This window comes from Nerophis lumbriciformis, linkage group LG29, assembly GCF_033978685.3.
Source record: "Nerophis lumbriciformis linkage group LG29, RoL_Nlum_v2.1, whole genome shotgun sequence".
NCBI classification, from domain to species: Eukaryota; Metazoa; Chordata; class Actinopteri; order Syngnathiformes; family Syngnathidae; genus Nerophis; species Nerophis lumbriciformis.
In genome coordinates this window covers 6,155,001-6,180,012 of record NC_084576.2, presented here as the reverse complement: position 1 = coordinate 6,180,012, position 25,012 = coordinate 6,155,001, and the positions used below count along the sequence as shown (strand labels likewise).

The window sequence follows — 25,012 nt, the reverse complement described above, 5'->3', positions numbered from 1 at the left end:
TTCATTAGATCACAGTTTTTGCCAGTCCTGATGTGTGTGTTCAGTTTGGTGAGTTTTGAAGCATGTTAAGGGGGTCAAATTACAGCTCAAAGAGGCAAAAGTGACTGTTTTTAGTACTTTTTTGTCTTGAAGGGGGAATTGCCAACTTCCTGTTTATTTTAGCCCGAGAATGTACCATTATGAAAGTTAGGTCTGATTCAGACCTACATAGAGAATTTTGTTTCATGTCTTTCCGACCTTCCTAGTGGGAGTTACAGGCAGTCTAGTTTTTTTTTTCCTAGGGGGCGCTAGAGCGCAATTTTGAGTTTTGGGGTTTGGTTTTTTGGTAAAACGTTCTGGCGTTTATTACTGATGTGTGTGTAAAATTTGGTGAGTTTTGAAGCATGCTAAGGGGGTCAAATTATAGCGCAAAGAAGCGGAAGAATAATAATAATAAAGATAAAACCTTACAAATACAATAGGTCCTTATGTCCCATTGCAAAAGGACTCCCTGTGGGAGTCCTTTTGCAATGGGCCATGCGGGCCCTAAAAATATCAATGGCATATGAAATACAATTTAAATATAAATTGAATGCCTCTTTTCTATTTGCAGCCTTCTGAGGTAAATATCAACATTAACTGTTTCCACAGGCTAATACATTTGAAAATAAAATAATGAATAAACCAACCATTCAGGGCTTTAAACTGCTCAGTTTGCAACACACTGATCTAATCTGATGTGCCCAAGCCAGATACCTGCCATCTTTTCTTGGATGCTAGTTCATTAATGTCGGGGCTCAGGCTTTGAGCTGAGGCAACCTTCATTATCGAACAAAGGTGTTCATCAGTCATTATATCTCGTAGCCCACAGTCTTGGGGGCGTGCCTTACAGGCACTGCTTTCAACGTCCTCTACGAGCTGACGTCACGTCCGCTTTTCATCCCTTCTAACAATGTGCACACCCAGTCACAAGATATGTGCGGCTTCTGTACGCACACACACGTGAATGCAGTGCATACTTGATCTTCAGCGATACAGTTTACACCGAGGGTGGCCGTATAAGCAACTTTAACTATGGTGGAAATATAAGCCACACTGTGAATCCACACCAAACAAGAATGACAAACACATTTTGGGAGAACATCCGCACAGTAACACAACATAAACACAACAGAGCAAATACCCAGAACCCTTTGCAGTACTAACTCTTCAGGTGTTGTGCCGGATAATGCACACCCGGCGTAGAATGCACCTCCTGACGGGAGTGTTATATCAACGAAAGCCCACACTTAAAGTTTCCACGTGCAAGATTGAATCTATTTGAAAAAGTTATTTAATAAGAAGCCAAAAGTGCAAAAACAATCATGTTCGTGTTGGAGGAGTTGTGAATGAATGAAATGTGAAATCTGTGCTGCAGTCGCTGCTGGGCCACAACATTAGGTACACCTGCAGACTGCAACACGGATTTCATATTTCATATTATGTTGTGTTACTGTGCGGATGTTCTCTCAAAATGTGTTTGTCATTCTTGTTTGGTGTGGATTCACAGTGTGGCGTGTATTTCTAACAGTGTTAAAGTTTTTTTTATACTGGCACCCTCAGTGTAACCTGTATCGCTGAAGATCAAGTATGCGTTGCATTCACTTCTGTGTGCGTGCCATAGCCGCACATATTATGTAACTGGGCCAGCACTTGTTGGACTGGACGAAAAGGGGACGTTGCAATTCTCGGGAGGGGGACTGAAATTTGGGGGTCTCCCGGGAGGTTTTGGCAAGGATGAGAATTAGCGGTGTACCGCGGCACCGCCGCTGTATATGATCAGCGGGCCAGCTCTAGTGTTAACTTGATATCGCCTCACGGGCCAAGTGAAATTGCACGGCGGGTCAAATTTGGCCCGCGGGCCAGAGTTTGACACCCATGCTCTAATTTTTCATGTGTCTGTGCAAACGCAAAAACTCCTTGAGCATTCATGTGAGCGACATCAGACGTGCACACTATGGCCACACCAGCAGCACACCTGTCCCAAACCTGACTAAATAACAAGTTAAATGCCTTATTATTATAATCAAATGACAGCAGTCATTTCCATGAGATTATTTTCTAATATAAATGTTTTGGCCCACTTACAAGGACAAATATTGTTTTTCATGAGGTGTGGACTCGTATTGTATGTCTGGGTGGGGGTCCTGCTTTGGAAATGGCGTGTACCCCTTTCAGAGATCACATTTAGTTCCCTCAAACATTCACATTTTGCACAATGAGATGTAAGCATGGGATCACGTGTACATTCCTGTAACTTTCTGTTTGTAAAATATATCCTTTTATTAGTACTTATTTAATATAATAACAGCATTTTATGATTAATATTTATAAATTAAGATTCTTAATAAATTACAGTAGAATAAGCACACATTACATTTAAAATTGTTATGCACTTCCATCCATCCATTTTCTTCCGCTTATCCGAGGTCGGGTCGCGGGGGCAGCAGCCTAAGCAGAGAAGCCCAGACTTCCCTCTCCCCAGCCACTTCGTCCAGCTCCTCCCGGGGGATCCCTCAACGCCTTGACTGTGCCTAGAAATTCTGTCCATAAAAGTTATGAACAGAATCGGTGACAAAGGGCAGCCTTGGCGGAGTCCAACCCTCACTAGAAACGTGTCCGACTTACTGCCGGCAATGCGGACCAAGCTCTGACACTGATCATACAGGGAGCGGACCGCCACAATCAGACAGTCCGATACCCCATACTCTCTGAGCACTCCCCACAGGACTTCCCGAGGGACACGATCGAATGCCTTCTCCAAGTCCACAAAGCACATGTAGACTGGTTGGGCAAACTCCCATGCACCCTAATAGACCCTGCCGAGAGTATAGAGCTGGTCTACCGTTCCACGACCAGGACAAAAACCACACTGTTCCTCCTGAATCCGAGGTTCGACTATCCAGCGTAGCCTCCTCTCCAGTACACCTGAATAGACCTTACCGGGAAGGCTGAGGAGTGTGATCCACGATAGTTGGAACACACCCTCCAGTTCCCCTTCCTAAAAAGAGGCACTTGTTTTTTAGGGCCCGCAATGGCCCATTGCAAAAGGACTCCCACAGGGAGTCCTTATGCAATGGGACATAAGGACCTATTGAATTTCGTTGGTTTTATTATTATTATTCTTTCTTATTCCGCAGCTTTGCGCACTACTTTGACCCCCTTAACATGCTTCAAAACTCACCAAATTTTACGCACACATAAAAAAACTCGAACAAAACTCTTTGGTAAAAATACCAAACCCCAAAACTCAAAATTGCGCTCTAGTGCCCCCTACCAAGTAAACTTTTTCTAACTCCCAGTACGAATGTCGTAGAGACATGAAACAAAAACCTCTATGTAGGTCTCACTTAGACTTAAATTTTAATAATTTATTTCCTCGGCCAAAAATCTACAGGAAGTTTGCTATTCCCCCTTCAACACTAAATTTTAGTAAAATCAGTCACTTTTGCCTCTTTGAGCTCTAATTTGACCCTCTTAACATGCTTCAAAACTCACCAAACTTAACACGCACATCAGGACTGGCTAAAACTGTGATCTAATGAAAAAACCTAACCCCAAATCTAAAAATTGTGCTCTACAGCAATTTTTTAATAAAACGCACAAAAAACTGCTCCTCGGATGAAAAATCTGATCGGAGAGACATGAAACATAAACCTCTATGTAGGTCTCACTTAGACCTACATTTCATAAATTGACAACCCCCATCAAAAATCAACAGGAAGTTTGCTATTCCCCCTTCAAAAATTTTTTTTTTTTAAAACCAGTCACCTTCCTTCAAAAACGAACTCCTCTGAGCGCGTTTGTCGTTTCGCCTTCAAAATAACACAGGAGAGAGATTGAACCCTTGTGAATACAACAACAGAACTGCTCCGGTTTTGATTTTATGAGCCTTCAAAGACCCGCTGCGCTGATGCTCCCGCGGTGCTGTTTTTTTAAGATGGCTGCTCAAAAGCAGGAAGCACCAACGTGCCCACACAATGCAGACAAGGTAGGTACACTAGACTAAAGTCTTGGGACACTTCAGACTAAAAGTAGACAAAAGTATTGGGACACTTAGGACTAGCACCTGCCAAATACGCGGGCCCGTCCAACGCTGCTTGCAGCTTTAATTTTTATTTGATTTTGTGCGTGGCATAGATTTGCTGTGCGCAGAGGACACATTAGCAGTGCGCAATTGCACAGGCTCACACTTTAGTGGGAACGTTTGTTCATAGTTCACTCAAAATTAATCGCGATTAATCGCAGATGAATATGAATGAATATTTTCTTCATAAAAAAAATATTTTTGTATTGATTCTTAATCGATTTTAAAAAAATATATATTTTTGATTTACTTTTATTTTTTTATTTTTTTTAAATCTGTCATGTCCAGACACTCAGACAAATCATATTGTTAATGTAGATAATCTAAATCTGCTGTACATATTTACTTTAGAAAAGAGAAGTGTTGGATACTTCTCTTGTTTTCTTATTTATATTTGACTTTATTAAATGTTTGGGTAGAATTTTATTCAACAAAACCAGTTTTCTTTTAAGTAATATAGAAATTGATCAGAGCTGGAGGAATGTAGTTATTTTATGGAGGAATGTAGTTAATCATAGAACTGGAACCCAATGTTATTAAAAAAAAAGTATTGATTTTGAATCGAGAATCGACTCTGAATCGAATCGGTATCCCCGAGAATCAAATCGAAAAGTGTGGTGCCCAAAGATTCACAGCCCTATTAATAAATAAGAGCAGGAGAGCTCTTTTTTGAGCCAATATTTAGTGATAGGTTTTTTTTTATGCAGCCGCAAGAATGATTTTACTGTATTTACAGTAGCTATCTGTCATTTTGACATACGTGGAGGCATACCAAAAAACTTTATGTCATGTTTGTACATTGTTTACTAGCTGAAAATTACTCATTTGAGTAACAGGACTGGCTGTAACAGGAGTGATTTTTAGCATAGAATTAGCAAATAGATTAAATATAGCTAATGTGCTAATATAACTTGACACTAAGTACATTACACTAATTCAACAACAAATACAAAATGATAAAATAAAAACAAAAAACTTTAAAAAAAAATAACAATTTAGGTAACAGGATGACATTTTAACCCCAGTCATAGTAGAAATATCATTGTCTATACAAACATATGAACAAGTTACTTTTATTCTTCCTGCGACCGACAGAGAAATTCAAGTTGAGTTTCAAGAACTAAACTTGAGAAGGTTGTCTACTTTTTTTGTGTGTGATTGCTGATAGACGAGTAAATGCTCGCAACAAAATCAACGCAGCAGAGGACGCCATATTCAAATATTTATATATACATATATATATATATATATACATAGAAATGAATATGTATGTGTGTATATATATATATATATATATATATATATATATATATATATATATATATATATATATGAATATATATATGTGTATATGTATGTATGTATATATGTGTATATGTATGTATGTATATATGTGTATATGTATGTATGTATATATGTATATTTGTATGTGTGTATAAACGTGTATATGTATGTGTGTATATATGTGTATATGTATGTATGTATATATGTATATATATGTATGTGTATATATATGTATGTATGTATGTATATATATGTATGTGTATATATGTATGTATATACTGTATATGTATGTATATATATGTATATGTATATGTATATATACAGTATGTATGTATGTATATATGTATGCCTATATATATGTACGTGTATATATCCATCCATCCATCCATCTTCAACCGCTTATCCGGAATCGGGTCGCGGGGACAACAGCTCCAGCAGAGACCCCCAGACTTCCCTCTCCAGAGCAACATTAGCAACTTCCTCCTGGGGAATCCCGAAGCGTTCCCAGGCCAGAGAGTAGATGTAATCCCTCAATCTGGTCCTTGGCCTGCCGCGGGGTCTCCTCCCAGTGGGACGTGCAACGAGGACCTCCCTAGGGAGACGCTCGTGAGGCATCCGCACGAGATGCCCGAACCACCTAAGCTGGCTCCTTTCCAAGCGAAGGAGCAGCGGCTCTACTCCGAGTCTCTCTCGGGTGACTGAACTTCTCACCTTATCTCTAAGGGAGATGCCAGCCACCCTTCTGAGGAAACTCATTTCGGCCGCTTGTATCCGCAATCTTATTCTTTCGGTCATGACCCACACTTCATGACCGTAGGTGAGAGTAGGAATGTAGATAGCTCGGTAGACCAAGAGCTTTGCCTTCTGGCTCAGCTCTCGTTTCGTCACAACAGTGCGGCAGAGAGACTGCAATACTGCCCCAGCTTCTCCCGTTCTCCAGCTGATTTCCTTCTTTATCTTTCCCTCACTCGTGAACAAGACCCCGAGATACTTAAACTCCTCCACCTGGGACAGAGTCTCGTCCTCTACCTGGACTGTACAAACCATCGGTTTCCTGCTGAGAAACATGACCTCAGATTTGGAGATGCTGATCCTCATTCCAGCCGCCGAACACTCTGCTGCGAACCGATCCAGTGAGAGCTGAAGGTCACGAACCGAAGGTGCCATCAGGACCACATCATCTGCAAACAGACAAACAGACAAACCTTTAGCCCCCCGAGACGTATACCCTCTCCGCCATGGCCACGACCATGCCTAGAAATCCTGTCCATGAAAATCACAAACAGGATAGGTGACAGAGTGCAGCCCTGGCGGAGACCAACCCCCACTGGAAACGGATCCCACTTACATCCAAGCACCCGGACACAACTCTTGCTTTGGTTGTACAGAGATTGGATGGCCCTCAGCAGGGTTCCCCTCACGTCGTACTCCCTCAGCACCTCCCACAAGATCTCCCGGGGTACCCGGTCATACGCCTTCTCCAAATCCACAAAGCACATGTAGACTGGATAGGCATACTCCCAGGCGTTCTCCAGGATTCCCGCAAGAGTAAAAAGCTGGTCAGTTGTTCCACGACCAGGACGGAATCCACATTGCTCCTCTTGAATCTGAGGTTCGACTATCGGCCGGACCCTTCTTTCCAGTACCTTGGCGTAAACTTTCCCAGGGAGGCTGAGTAGTGTGATACCCCTGTAATTAGCACACACCCTCTGGTCCCCCTTTTTGAAAAGGGGAACCACCACCCCAGTCTGCCAATCCCTCGGCATTGTCCCAGACTTCCACGCAATGTTGAAAAGGCGTATCAACCAAGACAGCCCATCAACACCCAGAGCCTTCAGCATTTCTGGACGGATCTCGTCAACCCCCGGAGCTTTGCCACCGTGGAGTTGTCTAACTACCTCAGTGACTTCACTCCGAGAGATCGACGTCGATCCCCCATTATCCTCAGGCTCTGCTCCTATCAGGGAAGGTGTGTCTGATGTATTTGGGTTCAGGAGTTCCTCAAAGTGCTCTTTCCAACGCCCTACGACTTCCTCACTTGAAGTCAGCAAAGTCCCATCCTTGCCGTACACAGCTTGGATGGTTCCCTGCTTCCCCCTCCTTAGGTGCCGTATGGTCTTCCAGAACAGCTTTGGTTCCGCCCGATAGTCCTTCTCCATGGATTCCCTGAACTGCTCCCACACCCTCTGCTTAGCCTCGTCCACAGCCACGGCCGCTGCCCTTCGGGCCTGTCGGTACCTTGCAACTGCCTCCGGAGTGCCCTGGGATAACATATCCCGGTAGGACTCCTTCTTCAGTCGGACGGCTTCCCTGACCACCACTGTCCACCAGGGCGTTCGAGGGTTACCGCCCCTTGAGGCACCTAAGACCTTCTGGCCACAGCTCGCAGCTGCAGCTTTAGCAATAGAAGCTTTGAACAATGCCCATTCCTGTTCAATGTCCCCAACCTCCACAGGGATGGCAGATAAATCCCGCCGGAGGTGGGAGTTGAAGTTCTTCCGGACAGAGGACTCCTCCAAACGTTCCCAGTTCACCCGCACTACACGCTTGGGTTTGCCAGGTCTGTCCCGAGGTTTCCCCCGCCATCTGACCCAACTCACCACCAGATGATGATCAGTTGACAGTTCAGGCCCTCTCTTCACCCGAGTGTCCAAAACATACGGCCTCAGATCAGCTGATACAATTACAAAAGCGATCATTGATCTTTGGCCTAGGGTGCTCTGGTACCAGGTACACCTATGAGCATCCTTATGCTTGAACATGGTGTTTGTTATCGCAAGTCCGTGACTAGCACAGAAGTCCAATAACAATCCACCACTCAGGTTCAGAACAGGGAGACCGTTCCTCCCAACCACGCCAGTCCAAGTATCACTGTCATTGCCCACGTGCGTGTTGAAGTCCCCCAGCAAGACTATGGAATCCCCTGCTGGCGCCCCATACAGGACCCCATGCAAGGTATCCAAGAAGGCCGAATACTCTGACATCTTGTTTGGTGCATACGCACAAACAACAGTCAGAGTTTTACCCCCTCCAACCCTAAGGCAAAGGGAGGCGACCCTCTTGTCCACTGGGGTGAACTCCAACGTACAGGCACTCAGCCGGGGACTCGTGAGTATCCCCACACCCGCCTGGGCCCTCACACCCTGAGCAACTCCAGAAGTGAACAAGGTCCATCCCTTGTCCAGGAGTGTGGTTTCAGAGCCCTTGCTATGCGTAGAGGTAAGCCCCACCAGATCCAACCGGTAGCGCTCCACCTCTCGCACCAGCTCAGGCTCCTTCCCCACCAGTGTAGAGACGTTCCACGTCCCGAAAGTCAGCCTCTGCTGCCCCGAATTGGTCCGTCTGGAGCCTCCACTTTCACTGCCATCCACTTGGCAGCGCACCCGACCCCACTGGTTCCGACCGCGGGTGGTGGGCCTACGTGGTGGAGAAGATGGTGTGTCCACGTAGCTTCTTCGGGCTGTGCCCGGGCGGGCTCCGTGGCTAGCCCGGCCACCAGGCGCTCGCTGACGAGCCCTGCCTCCGGGCCTAGCTCTGGAGGAGGGCCCCGGGCTTCCTCCGGGCCGGGTAACGCATCTTCTCTTTGTGTTTTTCATGGGGGGTATCGTAGACCTGATGAGGGGGGCCATTCGGGTGCTGCACCTTGCCCATGGGTGACCCGGAACTATGTAAGGCAGGGGCGTTCAACTCCCTGAGGCTTAATACAAGCCCACATACTTTTCGTGTATATATGTATATGTATATATGTGTGTATATATATATGTTTGTGTATATATGTATATGTTTGTGTACATATGTATATATGTGTATATATATATATTTTTTTTTCTATATATCTATATATATGTATGTACTGTATATATATACAGGTAAAAGCCAGTAAATTAGAATATTTTGAAAAACTTGATTTATTTCAGTAATTGCATTCAAAAGGTGTAACTTGTACATTATATTTATTCATTGCACACAGACTGATGCATTCAAATGTTTATTTCATTTAATTTTGATGATTTGAAGTGGCAACAAATGAAAATCCAAAATTCCGTGTGTCACAAAATTAGAATATTACTTAAGGCTAATACAAAAAAGGGATTTTTAGAAATGTTGGCCAACTGAAAAGTATGAAAATGAAAAATATGAGCATGTACAATACTCAATACTTGGTTGGAGCTCCTTTTGCCTCAATTACTGCGTTAATGCGGCGTGGCATGGAGTCGATGAGTTTCTGGCACTGCTCAGGTGTTATGAGAGCCCAGGTTGCTCTGATAGTGGCCTTCAACTCTTCTGCGTTTTTGGGTCTGGCATTCTGCATCTTCCTTTTCACAATACCCCACAGATTTTCTATGGGGCTAAGGTCAGGGGAGTTGGCGGGCCAATTTAGAACAGAAATACCATGGTCCGTAAACCAGGCACGGGTAGATTTTGCGCTGTGTGCAGGCGCCAAGTCCTGTTGGAACTTGAAATCTCCATCTCCATAGAGCAGGTCAGCAGCAGGAAGCATGAAGTGCTCTAAAACTTGCTGGTAGACGGCTGCGTTGACCCTGGATCTCAGGAAACAGAGTGGACCGACACCAGCAGATGACATGGCACCCCAAACCATCACCCAACCATGCAAATTTTGCATTTCCTTTGGAAATCGAGGTCCCAGAGTCTGGAGGAAGACAGGAGAGGCACAGGATCCACGTTGCCTGAAGTCTAGTGTAAAGTTTCCACCATCAGTGATGGTTTGGGGTGCCATGTCATCTGCTGGTGTCGGTCCACTCTGTTTCCTGAGATCCAGGGTCAACGCAGCCGTCTACCAGCAAGTTTTAGAGCACTTTATGCTTCCTGCTGCTGACCTGCTCTATGGAGATGGAGATTTCAAGTTCCAACAGGACTTGGCGCCTGCACACAGCGCAAAATCTACCCGTGCCTGGTTTACGGACCATGGTATTTCTGTTCTAAATTGGCCCGCCAACTCCCCTGACCTTAGCCCCATAGAAAATCTGTGGGATATTGTGAAAAGGAAGATGCAGAATGCCAGACCCAAAAAGGCAGAAGAGTTGAAGGCCACTATCAGAGCAACCTGGGCTCTCATAACACCTGAGCAGTGCCAGAAACTCATCGACTCCATGCCACGCCGCATTAACGCAGTAATTGAGGCAAAAGGAGCTCCAACCAAGTATTGAGTATTGTACATGCTCATATTTTTCATTTTCATACTTTTCAGTTGGCCAACATTTCTAAAAATCCCTTTTTTGTATTAGCCTTAAGTAATATTCTAATTTTGTGACACACGGAATTTTGGATTTTCATTTGTTGCCACTTCAAATCATCAAAATTAAATGATATAAACATTTGAATGCATCAGTCTGTGTGCAATGAATACATATAATGTACAAGTTACACCTTTTGAATGCAATTACTGAAATAAATCAAGTTTTTCAAAATATTCTAATTTACTGGCTTTTACCTGTATATGGTGGATTGCTGTGATATGTTAAGCAGCGTTCTATTCATCACCCCCATGCTGTCTGTAAGGTAAATCCGGGCCGTCGTCATTTCAAAGCGCGATGTTGACGTTGCAGGCTGCTGAAGGGCACGTCGTACCACTGGGACCTGATGCTGTCGGGCCTCATCAACATCCTGATGTCGGTGCTGGGGCTGCCCTGGATGCACGCCGCCTTCCCGCACTCCACGCTGCACGTGCGCCAGTTGGCCTTTGTGGAGCAGCGCGTGGAGGGTGGACACCTCTACGAGACGTGAGTCGCAACCCCCTTTCTGATTGTATGATTGCTCGTTAGGAGCTGGAAGAAATTGAGTTTGTCGTACCCAAATGACATGAATATCAAACGTATGATAAAAATGTGATAATGATGTGCTATGGATCCCCTGTAGTGTGTTCATTACAACATTGGGACTGTTGAATGTAATATTGTAATGTTTTTAAAGGTGAAAGTCCATCCGAGTAACACAACCAAATGAACTATGCCTTATTTTACTAATGACCTTTTTTTTTTTTTTTTTTTACTTCCAGCTGTTCCTAATATTATGCTCTTTATAGGGCGTGGAATATTTTATTAACAGTTAAAGATCAGGATTATAATGACTTTTTGTAATTATTGACAAATATGTGGTGTGTTACAGTATGGAGTGTGGCAAGAAATAATCAATTATATTATAAATTGGGAGGATGCACTATCCACTTTAGAGTGTTGACATTTGTACATTGCCACAGTATAGTATATCATTCTAATATATTTAAACATAATTGGTTTTTATTTTTTTATTTTTTTACAAAACTACTCGTAAAAAAAATATTTGGATTACATGCATTTTCTGTTTTTTTTAATGTGAATGTAATAAAATTACACACAGGTTCAAAAGTCAAATAAAAAAAGAATAACTATCTATATAAATATATTCAATATTTCTCACAGGACTACAAGCTGTTTGTGGCACGTGGGGAGAAAGAAGTCCTTGTTTATTTTGCATGTGACACACGTGCGTGTGTTTTTTGATGGACGCTCTGGGAGACACAACAAGTGTGCAAAAAACATGACAAGAAATATTTAAAAATTCTAATGAGCTGTCTTCTCTCTTCTGTTGCTGATAAAACTTTAGTAGAAGCGTGCGTACGTCACCTCACGTCCTGCCCTCTCCACGCCTGACCTGGCCACATAAGGTCAAGTGAAGTGACTTATGAATGCAGCATTTCCTGGAGACAGTCATGGTGTGGCGCGCAGAAATATATATATATATATATATATACATACATACACACACAGGTATAAATACACATATATATATATATATATATACACGTGTGTGTGTGTGTGTGTGTGTGTGTATATGTTTATATATGTATGTGTGTGTGTGTGTTTATATATATATGTGTGTGTGAGTATATATACGTGTGTATATATATCTATATGTGTGTATATATGTATGTGTGTGTATATACAGGTATATATATATATATATATATATATATATATATATATATACATGTGTGTGTATATATGCGTGTGTGTGTATATACAGGTAAAAGCCAGTAAATTAGAATATTTTGAAAAACTTGATTTATTTCAGTAATTGCATTCAAAAGGTGTAACTTGTACATTATATTTATTCATTGCACACAGACTGATGCATTCAAATGTTTATTTCATTTAATTTTGATGATTTGAAGTGGCAACAAATGAAAATCCAAAATTCCGTGTGTCACAAAATTAGAATATTACTTAAGGCTAATACAAAAAAGGGATTTTTAGAAATGTTGGCCAACTGAAAAGTATGAAAATGAAAAATATGAGCATGTACAATACTCAATACTTGGTTGGAGCTCCTTTTGCCTCAATTACTGCGTTAATGCGGCGTGGCATGGAGTCGATGAGTTTCTGGCACTGCTCAGGTGTTATGAGAGCCCAGGTTGCTCTGATAGTGGCCTTCAACTCTTCTGCGTTTTTGGGTCTGGCATTCTGCATCTTCCTTTTCACAATACCCCACAGATTTTCTATGGGGCTAAGGTCAGGGGAGTTGGCGGGCCAATTTAGAACAGAAATACCATGGTCCGTAAACCAGGCACGGGTAGATTTTGCGCTGTGTGCAGGCGCCAAGTCCTGTTGGAACTTGAAATCTCCATCTCCATAGAGCAGGTCAGCAGCAGGAAGCATGAAGTGCTCTAAAACTTGCTGGTAGACGGCTGCGTTGACCCTGGATCTCAGGAAACAGAGTGGACCGACACCAGCAGATGACATGGCACCCCAAACCATCACCCAACCATGCAAATTTTGCATTTCCTTTGGAAATCGAGGTCCCAGAGTCTGGAGGAAGACAGGAGAGGCACAGGATCCACGTTGCCTGAAGTCTAGTGTAAAGTTTCCACCATCAGTGATGGTTTGGGGTGCCATGTCATCTGCTGGTGTCGGTCCACTCTGTTTCCTGAGATCCAGGGTCAACGCAGCCGTCTACCAGCAAGTTTTAGAGCACTTCATGCTTCCTGCTGCTGACCTGCTCTATGGAGATGGAGATTTCAAGTTCCAACAGGACTTGGCGCCTGCACACACGCAAAATCTACCCGTGCCTGGTTTACGGACCATGGTATTTCTGTTCTAAATTGGCCCGCCAACTCCCCTGACCTTAGCCCCATAGAAAATCTGTGGGGTATTGTGAAAAGGAAGATGCAGAATGCCAGACCCAAAAACGCAGAAGTTGAAGGCCACTATCAGAGCAACCTGGGCTCTCATAACACCTGAGCAGTGCCAGAAACTCATCGACTCCATGCCACGCCGCATTAACGCAGTAATTGAGGCAAAAGGAGCTCCAACCAAGTATTGAGTATTGTACATGCTCATATTTTTCATTTTCATACTTTTCAGTTGGCCAACATTTCTAAAAATCCCTTTTTTGTATTAGCCTTAAGTAATATTCTAATTTTGTGACACACGGAATTTTGGATTTTCATTTGTTGCCACTTCAAATCATCAAAATTAAATGAAATAAACATTTGAATGCATCAGTCTGTGTGCAATGAATAAATATAATGTACAAGTTACACCTTTTGAATGCAATTACTGAAATAAATCAAGTTTTTCAAAATATTCTAATTTACTGGCTTTTACCTGGATATGTATATATATATATATATATATATATATATATATATATATATAGTTGGATATCAACTATTCATTTTTATTTTGTGTTTTTTGAGTTTTGTCTCTAACTGATGCATCGTTTTAGACCAAAATAAGAAGCAGAGTTACAATGCCATCTACTGTTTGGAGTGGTAACAACAAGCTATGTTGACACATTATAATGTGTTTGTGAGCGAGGATGACCAGGTCACTCCTCATGTATTTGTGGCGGTCCACATGAATGCATGGCAAACGCTGATATTTTTAGGGCTCCGCAGGGGCGATGCAGAGCACCGCAAGGGCCCTATTAAAATTGTTGCGTTTTTTTTCCTACTATACATTTGGACGCCTTTATGAGACCCTTAACATGCGCGAGAAAAAACACATTTTGCAGGTGCCTCAGGCAAGGTGGCGGTCCCGAAAAGGAAATTTCAAACCTGGCTTTCTCGCGCCACCTTTAAAATGAGAAAAAAAAATAGCCCCTTCTACCAGTTTCAAGTATTGACTCAAAAATCGCAGGAGACGTCTATCATGACAGGACGCACATAAAAGTCTTAGGAACCCATACCTGAAAATGAACAGGAAGTCGGCCATCTTGGTTTTTGTCTTCCATTTTCGGCAAAAAAAAAAAAAAGGGGTCCTACTTTAACGAACTCCTCCTCGGGACTTGAGATGTGGACATTGGATTTTTATTTATTTTATTTTATTTTTGGCCCGAGCAGCGGAGCTCGCTCCGCGGGGGGGCAATGCTGTGAAATTGTTGAGTTTTTTTCTTCTATATCTTTTTTTAGGCCCTTTACATGCACGAAAAGTCCTCATATTTTGCAGGCGCGTCAGGTATGGTAACAAATTTTATATTTTGGGGGTTCCAAATTTTTTGGTGTTGGGTCAGTACGTGACCACAACCATCATGCGCGAGTCACGTGAACCCCGCGGTGCAACGCTGCTAGCAACTTTAATTAGGGCCCGCAATGGCCCATTGCAAAAGGACTCCCACAGGGAGTCCTTATGCAATGGGACATAAGGACCTATTGTTATTCGTTCGTTTTATTAGGGCCCGCAATGGCCCATTGCAAAAGGACTCCCACAGGGAGTCCTTATGCAATGGGACATAAGGACCTATTGTTATTCGTTCGTTTTATTAGGGCCCGCAATGGCCCATTGCAAAAGAACTCCCACAGGGAGTCCTTATGCAATGGGACATAAGGACCTATTGTTAGGGCCCGCAATGGCCCATTGCAAAAGGACTCCCACAGGGAGTCCTTATGCAATGGGACATAAGGACCTATTGTTAGGGCCCGCAATGGCCCATTGCAAAAGGACTCCCACAGGGAGTCCTTATGCAATGGGACATAAGGACCTATTGTTATTCGTTCGTTTTATTCTTTCTTATTATTATTCTTCCGCAGCTTTGCGCACTACTTTGACCCCCTTAACATGCTTCAAAACTCACCAAATTTTACACACACATCAGTAATATACGGCAAAACTTTTTATCAAAAAACCAAACCTCAAAACTCAAAATTGCGCTCTATCGCCCCCTAGGAAGAAAAAAAACTAGACTGCCTGTAACTCCCACTAGGAAGGTCGGAAAAACATGAAACTAAATCCTCTATGTAGGTCTGACTTAGACCTAGTTCTCATAATTGTACATCCTCGGGCTAAAATCAACAGGAAGTTGGCAATTCCCCCTTCAAGACAAAAAAGTACTAAAAACAGTCACTTTTGCTTCTTTGAGCTGTAATTTGACCCCCTTAACACGCTTCAAAACTCACCGAACTCAACGCACACATCAGGACTGGCAAAAATTGCGATCTAATAAAGAAACCTAACCCCAAATTTAAAAATTGCCCTCTACAGCAATTTTTGAATAAAACTGATAAAAAACTGCTCCTCGGAAGAAGAAAATTACAAAACTGCCTGTAACTCCCACTGGGAAGGTCGGAGAGACATGAAACAAATACCTCTCCGTAGGTCTCACTTAGACCTACATTTCATAAATTGACAACCCCCAGCAAAATTCTACAGGAAGTTTGCTATTCCCCCTTCAACACAACATTTTTGTAAAAACCCGTCCCCTTTCTTCAAACATTATCTCCTCTGAGCGCGTTTGTTGTTTCGGCTTCAAACTAACACAGGAGAGAGATTGAAGCCTTCTGATTAAAAGTTGGTGAAAGAGTTGTGATACCTGCTCCGGTTTTGATTTTATGACCCTTCAAAGACCCGCTGCACTGATGCTGCTGCGGTGCTGTTTTTTTAAGATGGCTGCTCAAAAGCAGGAAGCACCAACGTGCCCACACAATGCAGACAAGGTAGGTACACTAGACAAAAGTCTTTGGACACTTCAGACTAAAAGTAGACAAAAGTATTGGGACACTTAGGACTACCACCTGCCAAATACGCGGGCCCGACAAACGCTGCTTGCAGCTTTAATGTTTTTTATTATTATTATTTTTTCTTCCGCCGCCACATAAAACTGTAATTTGACCCACTTAACATGCTTCAAAACTCACCATATTTGACCCACTCATCAGGACCTGCAAAAATTACCTTCTTTTAAAAAAACAAAACCAAAATACTCAAAATTGCGCTCTAGCGCCCCCTAGGAAAAAACAAAAACTACACTGCTTATATCTCCCACTAGGAAGATCGGAGAGACATGAAACAAAAACCTTTATGTAGGTCTGACTCAGACCTAGTTTTCATAACTGTATATCATCGGGCAGAAATCTACAGGAAGTTGGCTATTCCCCCTTCAAGACAAAAAAGTACTAAAAACAGTCACTTTTGCCTCTTTGAGCTGTAATTTGACCCCCTTAACATGCTTCAAAACTCACCGAACTGAACACACACATCAGGACTGGCTAAAACTGTGATCTAATGAAAGAACCTAACCCCAAATCTAAAAATTGTGCTCTACAGCAATTTTTCAATAAAACGAACAAAAAACTGCTCTTCGGAAGAAAAAAAAGACAAAACTGCCTGTAACTCCCACTGGGAAGGTCGGAGAGACATGAAACAAATACCTCTCCGTAGGTCTCACTTAGACCTACATTTCATAAATTGACAACCCCCAGCAAAATTCTACAGGAAGTTTGCTATTCCCCCTTCAACACAACATTTTTGTAAAAACCCGTCCCCTTTCTTCAAACATTATCTCCTCTGAGCGCGTTTGTTGTTTCGGCTTCAAACTAACACAGGAGAGAGATTGAACCCTTCTGATTAAAAGTTGGTGAAAGAGTTGTGATACCTGCTCCGGTTTTGATTTTATGACCCTTCAAAGACCCGCTGCACTGATGCTCCTGCGGTGCTGTTTTTTTAAGATGGCTGCTCAAAAGCAGGAAGCACCAACGTGCCCACACAATGCAGACAAGGTAGGTACACTAGACAAAAGTATTAGGACAATTCAGACTAAAAGTAGACAAAAGTATTGGGACACTTATGCCGAAAACTAAACAAAAGTATTGGGACACTTACAACTAGCACCTGCCAAAATGCGGGCCCGACCAATGCTGCTAGCAGCTTTAATTTCTATTGGATCTGATGAGGTGTACCTAATGAGGTGTCCACGCGGCGTCAAAGAGCACTCCCAAACAGAGAGTGAAAAGTGGAGTGATGGTCGGCAGCAGATTGCCGATTAGCCAGCGCAATCAGCCGTCATTGACCTGAGAACAAGTGAAGTCAGATTTGGTTTGATTGTGTCTTTCCAATGACGGAAAAAATAAATAAACCGGGTGTTGATGAGTGTGTTCTCGTGTGTGGTCAGTATCGTGCAGGTGAAGGAGACGCGTCTGACCTCGCTGGCCGCCAACATCTTCATCGGCGTGTCGGTGATGCTGCTGCCCATCCCTCTGCAGTGGATCCCCAAACCCGTCCTGTACGGCCTCTTCCTCTACATCGCGCTCACCTCCATCGATGGCAACCAGATGTGCGACCGCATGGCTCTCCTCCTCAAGGAGCAGGTGTGTCTTGATGTCCGCCCATCAAATGCTTGACCGTCTGCCCGTTGCTGGACCGGGACCAGAACCCGATCCAGCAACATTTGCAAGTCGGGTGTGCTCGTCATAGAATGTGAATACTGAATATTTATTCTTTTCACACCAATGCCAGAAGATCAGAGCACTTCCAATCAGATTGCTCTGATGCCACCTCTATTCAGCGGTACCTCGGATTTTTTCAGTCATCCATTCTTAAAGTCCGAATCCAATGAAAAGACACCACAAATATGAAAACTAAACACGTTTTATACCGAATGGTAGTTTTACATGCTGAAAATGAATTTTAAAAAAGGTCAGAGACTGCCTGAAAGACTACTTGCCTAACACTCTTCTTCTTCTTCTTCTATTCCATAAACCTGTCTCTTCTAGAAACTTCACTAAAATATTCTGCTTGCTTCTTAGAACCCCTTTGAGAGTAACCTCCTTCTGTCCATGTCTTCTAACTTCATCAATCAATCAATCAATCTTTATTTATATAGCCCTAAATCACAAGTGTCTCAAAGGGCTGCACAAGCCACAACGACATCCTCGGTACAAAGCCCACATGCGGGCAAGGAAAAACTCACCCCAGTGGGACGTCGATGTGAATGACTATGAGAAACCTTGGAGAGGACCGCATATGTGGGTAACCCCCCCCCTCTAGGGGAGACCGAAAGCAATGGATGTCGAGTGGGTCTGACATAATATTGTGAGAGTCCAGTCCATAGTGGATCCAACATAATAGTAAGAGTCCAGTCCATAGTGGGGCCAGCAGGACACCATCCCGAGCGGAGACGGGTCAGCAGCGCAGAGATGTTCCCAGCCGATGCACAGGCGAGCGGTCCACCCCGGGTCCCGACTCTGGACAGCCAGCACTTCATCCATGGCCACCGGACCTGTGCCCCCCCCCCCCCTCAAGGAAAAGGGGAGCAGAGGAGAAAAGAAAAGAAACGGCAGATCAACTGGTCTAACAGGGGGGCTATTTAAAGGCTAGAGTATACAAATGAGTTTTAAGATGGGACTTAAATGCTTCTACTGAGGTAGCATCTCTAATTGTTACCGGGAGGGCATTCCATAGTACTGGAGCCCGAATAGAAAACGCTCTATAGCCCGCAGACTTTTTTTGGGCTCTGGGAATCACTAATAAGCCGGAGTTCTTTGAACGCAGATTTCTTGCCGGGACATATGGTACAATGCAATCGACAAGATAGGACGTAGCTAGACCGTGTAGTATTTTATACGTAAGTAGTAAAACCTTAAAGTCACTTCTTAAGTGCACAGGAAGCCAGTGCAGGTGAGCCAGTATAGGCGTAATATGATCAAACTTTCTTGTTCTTCTCTTAGTTTTCTCCTTTCTCTGCTGTATTTCCCACAATGAATTATTACATGTTCTACTGACTCTACCTCATTGCAGCTGTCACACATCTGTGTCCAAATCTAATACGTGATGTGATTCCTTTCTCTTTCGTGCTCCCCCTTACAGTTCTCCCCGCACTTACTGTGTTCTGTATTGCATATTAGTGTCTTCCTGTTGTACTCATGTTCCAATGTGATTGTCACTCTTAAAAAATGTTTCCTTTAATTAATGATTTTGCCTCTAGCGTTAGTGTCTGCTTTGCCAGTTGATATGCCAATTCATTGCCCTTTATGCCTGTGTGAGCCGGAACAGATAGGAACCTTACGCTGATATTCACTCTCTGAAGCCTGAACAGTATTTCATATATGTCATTATCTACAAACCCCAAAACCAGTGAAGTTGGCACGTTGTGTAAATGGTAAATAAAAACAGAATACAATGATTTGCTAATCCTTTTCAACCTATATTCAATTGAATAGACTGCAAAGACAAGATACTTAACGCTCAAACTGTAAAACTTTATTTTTCACAAATATTCGCTTATTTGGAAATTGATGCCTGCAACATGTTTAAAAAAAGCTGGCACAAGTGGCAAAAAAGACGGAGAAAGTTGAGGAATGCTCATCAAACACTTACTTGGAACATCCCACAGGTGAACAGGCTAATTGGTAACAGGTGGGTGCCATGATTGGGTATAACAGCAGCTTCCATGAAATTCTCAGTCATTCACAAACAAGGATGGGGCGAGGGTCACCACTTTGTCAACAAATGCGTGAGCAAATTGTTGTACAGTTTAAGAAAAACCTTTCTCAACCAGCTATTGCAAGGAATATAGGGATTTCACCATTTAAGGTGTGTAATACCATCAAAAGGTTCGGAGAATCTGGAGAAATAACTGCACCTCAGCGGCAAGGCCGTGACCTTCGATCCCTCAGGCGGTACTGCATCAAAAACCGACATCATTGTGTAAAGGATATCACCACATGGGCTCAGGAACACTTCAGAAAACCACTGTCAGTAACTACAGTTGGTCGCTACATCTGTAAGTGCAAGTTAAAACTCTACTATGCAAAGCGAAAGCTATTTATCAACAACACCCAGAAACGCCGCCGGCTTCGCTGGGCCTGAGCTCATCTAAGATGGACTGATGCAAAGTGGAAAAGTGTTCTGTGGTCTGACGAGTCCACATTTCAAATTAATTTTGGAAACTGTGGTCGTCGTGTCCTCCGGACCAAAGAGGAAAAGAACCATCCGGATTGTTATAGGCGCAAAGTTGAAAAGCCAGCATCTGTGATGGTATGGGGTTGTATTAGTGCCCAAGACATGGGTAACTTACACATCTGTGAAGGCGCCATTAATGCTGAAAGGTACATACAGGTTTTGGAGCAACAAATGTTGCCATCCAAGCAACGTTACCATGGACGCCCCTGCTTATTTCAGCAAGACAATGCCAAGCCACGTGTTACAACAACGTGGCTTCATAGTAAAAGAGTGCAGGTACTAGACTGGCCTGCCTGTAGCCCAGACCTGTCTCCCATTGAAAATGTGTGGCGCATTATGAAGCCTAAAATACCACAACGGAGACCCCCGGACTGTTGAACAACTTAAGCTGTACATCAAGCAAGAATGGGAAAGAATTCCACCTGAAAAGCTTCAAAAATGTGTCTCCTCTGTTCCCAAACGTTTACTGAGTGTTGTTAAAAGGAACGGCCATGTAACACAGTGGTAAAAATGCCCCTGTGTCAACGTTTTTGCAATGTGTTGCTACCATTAAATTCTAAAGTTAATGATTATTTGCAAAAAAAAATTAAGTTTCTCAGTTCGAACATGAAATATCTTGTCTTTGCAGTCTATTCAATTGAATATAAGTTGAAAAGGATTTGCAAATCATTGTATTCGGTTTATATTTACGATTTACACACCGTGCTAACTTCACTGGTTTTGGGATTTGTATATCTTGACTGCTTTGCGACCTAAAATTTCCAATGTAGCTTAGCGCTGATCTTGAGTCGAAGCAAACCACCTAGCTGTGACTCTTCTACCCACAGCAGTGCTGCTGTGATTGCCAATAGCCCGACTGTAAAGACTTCCAAATGGTTTGTTGTGCTTTCTTTAACTGCAATCCGGAGCCTTGGCACTACAAAAGCAAAGCCTGTATTTCCTGTGATTGGATCCTTCTATCAGTCCGTAAATATTGGCGTAAACAAACGGTATTTGTATTCAAACGGTCCTCACCAATCATATTTACGCAGTGCCCTTGAACGCCTCATCACGTGAACAGCATATGATATGCTTCAGTGTAAAAAAAATTTTTTTTAGATCTGCCTGCAAGCTATCCGTCATGGAGGCGTCCCCATATTACAAATTAAACCACGCTCTTTTTTCTTTATGTGTATTGTTAGAATATATATACCGTATTTTCCGCACTATTAGCCGCACCTAAAAACCACAAATTTACTCAAAAGCTGACAGTGCGGCTTATAACCCGGTGCGCTTTATATATGGATTAATATTAAGATTCATTTTCATAAAGTTTCGGTCTCGCAACTACGGTAAACAGCCGCCATCTTTTTTCCCCGTAGAAGAGGAAGTGCTTCTTCTTCTACGCAAGCAACCGCCAAGGTAAGCACCCGCCCCCATAGAACAGGAAGCGCTTCTTCTTCTACTGTAAGCAACCACCCGCCCGCGTAGAAGAAGAAGAAGAAGCGCGCGGATATTACGTTTCATTTCCTTTGTGTGTTTACATCTGTAAAGACCACAAAATGGCTCCTACTAAGCGACAGGTTTCCGGTTCATGAAAAGACGCAATCTCTCCATCCGCACACGGACTACTATTTCACAGCAACTGCCTAAAGACTTTCAAGAAAAGCTGGCTACTTTCCGTGCATATTGTAAAAACAAGATAGCTGAAAAAAAGATCCGGCCAGAGAACATTATCAACATGGACGAGGTTCCACTGACTTTTGATATTCCTGTGAACCGCACTGTGGATACAACGGGAGCACGTACGGTGAATATTCGCACCACAGGGAATGAGAAGTCATCCTTCACTGTGGTTCTAGCTTGCCATGCTAATGGCCAGAAACTTCCACCCATGGTGATATTCAAAAGGAAGACCTTGCCAAAAGAGACCTTTCCAGCCGGCGTCATCATAAAAGCTAACTCGAAGGGATGGATGGATGAAGAAAAGATGAGCGAGTGGTTAAGGGAAGTTTACGCGAAGAGGCCGGGTGGCTTTTTTCACGCAGCTCCGTCCATGTTGATATACGACTCCATGCGCGCCCACATCACGCTGGTTTTTAATATATTATTAAAGTTTGACTGACCTATCTGACTTTTTTTGACATTCCTTTAGCGCAGTTAGATGCGGCTTATAACACGGGGCGGCTTATAGGTGGTCAAAGTTTTGAAATATGCCGTTCATTGAAGGCGCGGCTTATAACCCAGGGCGCCTTATGGTGCGGAAAATACGGTATTGAAGTTGTCGCTGGTCACGGTCGAAAATAAACTTCATAAACATTACCTAGATTCACTCGGCCACAACATTAGTACACCTGCACACTCTCTGTTCGATTCAGAACTTCATGAAAAGCAGTTGCTTTTAGCAGCATTATTAGGATAGGATGGACTTTATTCATAACATAATGGACGAGTGGCGAGGCGCTTCCACAGACCTCGACTCCTTTCCACCTTGTCACTTGGGTAAAAAGTCCCTTTGTCCCATGTTCTTTCCTTCCACACCTTATGTTGTGGTTGAACAGAACTTCCGTTGGTATGCTCCTTATTGTCATTGCACAAGTAGAAAGACATTTCATTTTCACCACAAACCCGTTCAAGATTAGACAAACATTGTTTGATTGATTGATTGAGACTTGTATTAGTAGATTGCACAGTACAGTACATATTCCGAACAATTGACCACTAAATGGTAACACCCCAATAAGTTTTTCAAATTTAAGTTGGGGTCCACTTAAATTGATTCATGATACAGATATACTGTATACTATTTTCATAATACAGTCATCACACAAGTTAATCATCACAGTATATAAATTGAATTATTTACAATCCGGGGGGTGGGATTGTAAATAATGGTTTATTTACAATGATACCAACCAGTTAAGTTTGGTTGGTATCAACACTTCAGTCATCAACAATTGCATCATCAGAGAAATTGACATTGGAACAGTGTAGGTCTGACTTGGTACATATGTACAGCAAGTATTGTACAGGATTAAAGTACAGGAACGCTGCTGGGTCGCCACTTACGGCGCCCCGTAAAAGGTGGGAAAAAGGTAGACGCTGGGGGAGATGAGTAAAAAAAAAAAAAAAGTCAATTTCAGACTGGGCTCCTATGGGGGAAGAGGGCACAAACTGGGGCTTGAGAAAAAAAACTTGATAGCCGAAAAGCAAATATACACATGTTGACATGGAAACCACAAGACTTGCAACGAGAGGGGTGGGGCCAGGCACCCGGCCCGAAGCTGGTAGCCACTTTTCCGTCATACCACGAGGGGTGAAGCGGTGGAAAAGGTGGGAGTATCAATCAATCAATCAATCAATCTTTATTTATATAGCCCTAAATCACAAGTGTCTCAAAGGGCTGCACAAGCCACAACGACATCCTCGGTACAAAGCCCACATACGGGCAAGGAAAAACTCACCCCAGTGGGACGTCGATGTGAATGACTATGAGAAACCTTGGAGAGGACCGCATATGTGGGTAACCCCCCCCCTCTAAGGGAGACCGAAAGCAATGGACGTCGAGTGGGTCTGACATAATATTGTGAGAGTCCAGTCCATAGTGGATCCAACATAATAGTAAGAGTCCAGTCCATAGTGGGGCCAGCAGGACACCATCCCGAGCGGAGACGGGTCAGCAGCGTAGAGATGTTCCCAGCCGATGCACAGGCGAGCGGTCCACCCCGGGTCCCGACTCTGGACAGCCAGCACTTCATCCATGGCCACCGGACCTGTGCCCCCCCCCCCTCAAGGAAAAGGGGAGCAGAGGAGAAAAGAAAAGAAACGGCAGATCAACTGGTCTAACAGGGGGGCTATTTAAAGGCTAGAGTATACAAATGAGTTTTAAGATGGGACTTAAATGCTTCTACTGAGGTAGCATCTCTAATTGTTACCGGGAGGGCATTCCATAGTACTGGAGCCCGAATAGAAAACGCTCTATAGCCCGCAGACTTTTTTTGGGCTCTGGGAATCACTAATAAGCCGGAGTTCTTTGAACGCAGATTTCTTGCCGGGACATATGGTACAATGCAATCGACAAGATAGGACGGAGCTAGACCGTGTAGTATTTTATACGTAAGTAGTAAAACCTTAAAGTCACATCTTAAGTGCACAGGAAGCCAGTGCAGGTGAGCCAGTATAGGCGTAATATGATCAAACTTTCTTGTTCTTGTCAAAAGTCTAGCAGCCGCATTTTGTACCAACTGTCATTTTTTAATGCTAGACATAGGGAGACCCGAAAATAATACGTTACAGTAGTCGAGACGAGACGTAACGAACGCATGAATAATGATCTCAGCGTCGCTAGTGGATAAAATAGAACGAATTTTAGCGATATTACGGAGATGAAAGAAGGCCGTTTTAGTAACACTCTTAATGTGTGATTCAAACGAGAGAGTTGGGTCGAAGATAATACCCAGATTCTTTACTG

The 25,012-nt window shown here is 43.2% G+C and overlaps 1 protein-coding gene across 5 annotated transcripts in view; it reads left to right on the top strand.

Annotated features, from left to right (window-relative positions):
- Window positions 1–25,012, top strand: part of slc4a11 (solute carrier family 4 member 11) — a 409,353-nt gene that overhangs the window by 373,887 nt on the left and 10,454 nt on the right. For all 5 annotated transcript variants that reach the window (XM_061925140.2, XM_061925138.2, XM_061925141.2 and 2 more), the window contains 2 exons: window positions 10,957–11,130; window positions 17,774–17,969. In XM_061925140.2, coding sequence (XP_061781124.1) covers window positions 10,957–11,130; window positions 17,774–17,969 — 370 coding nt within the window. The remainder of the gene's footprint in view (window positions 1–10,956; window positions 11,131–17,773; window positions 17,970–25,012) is intronic.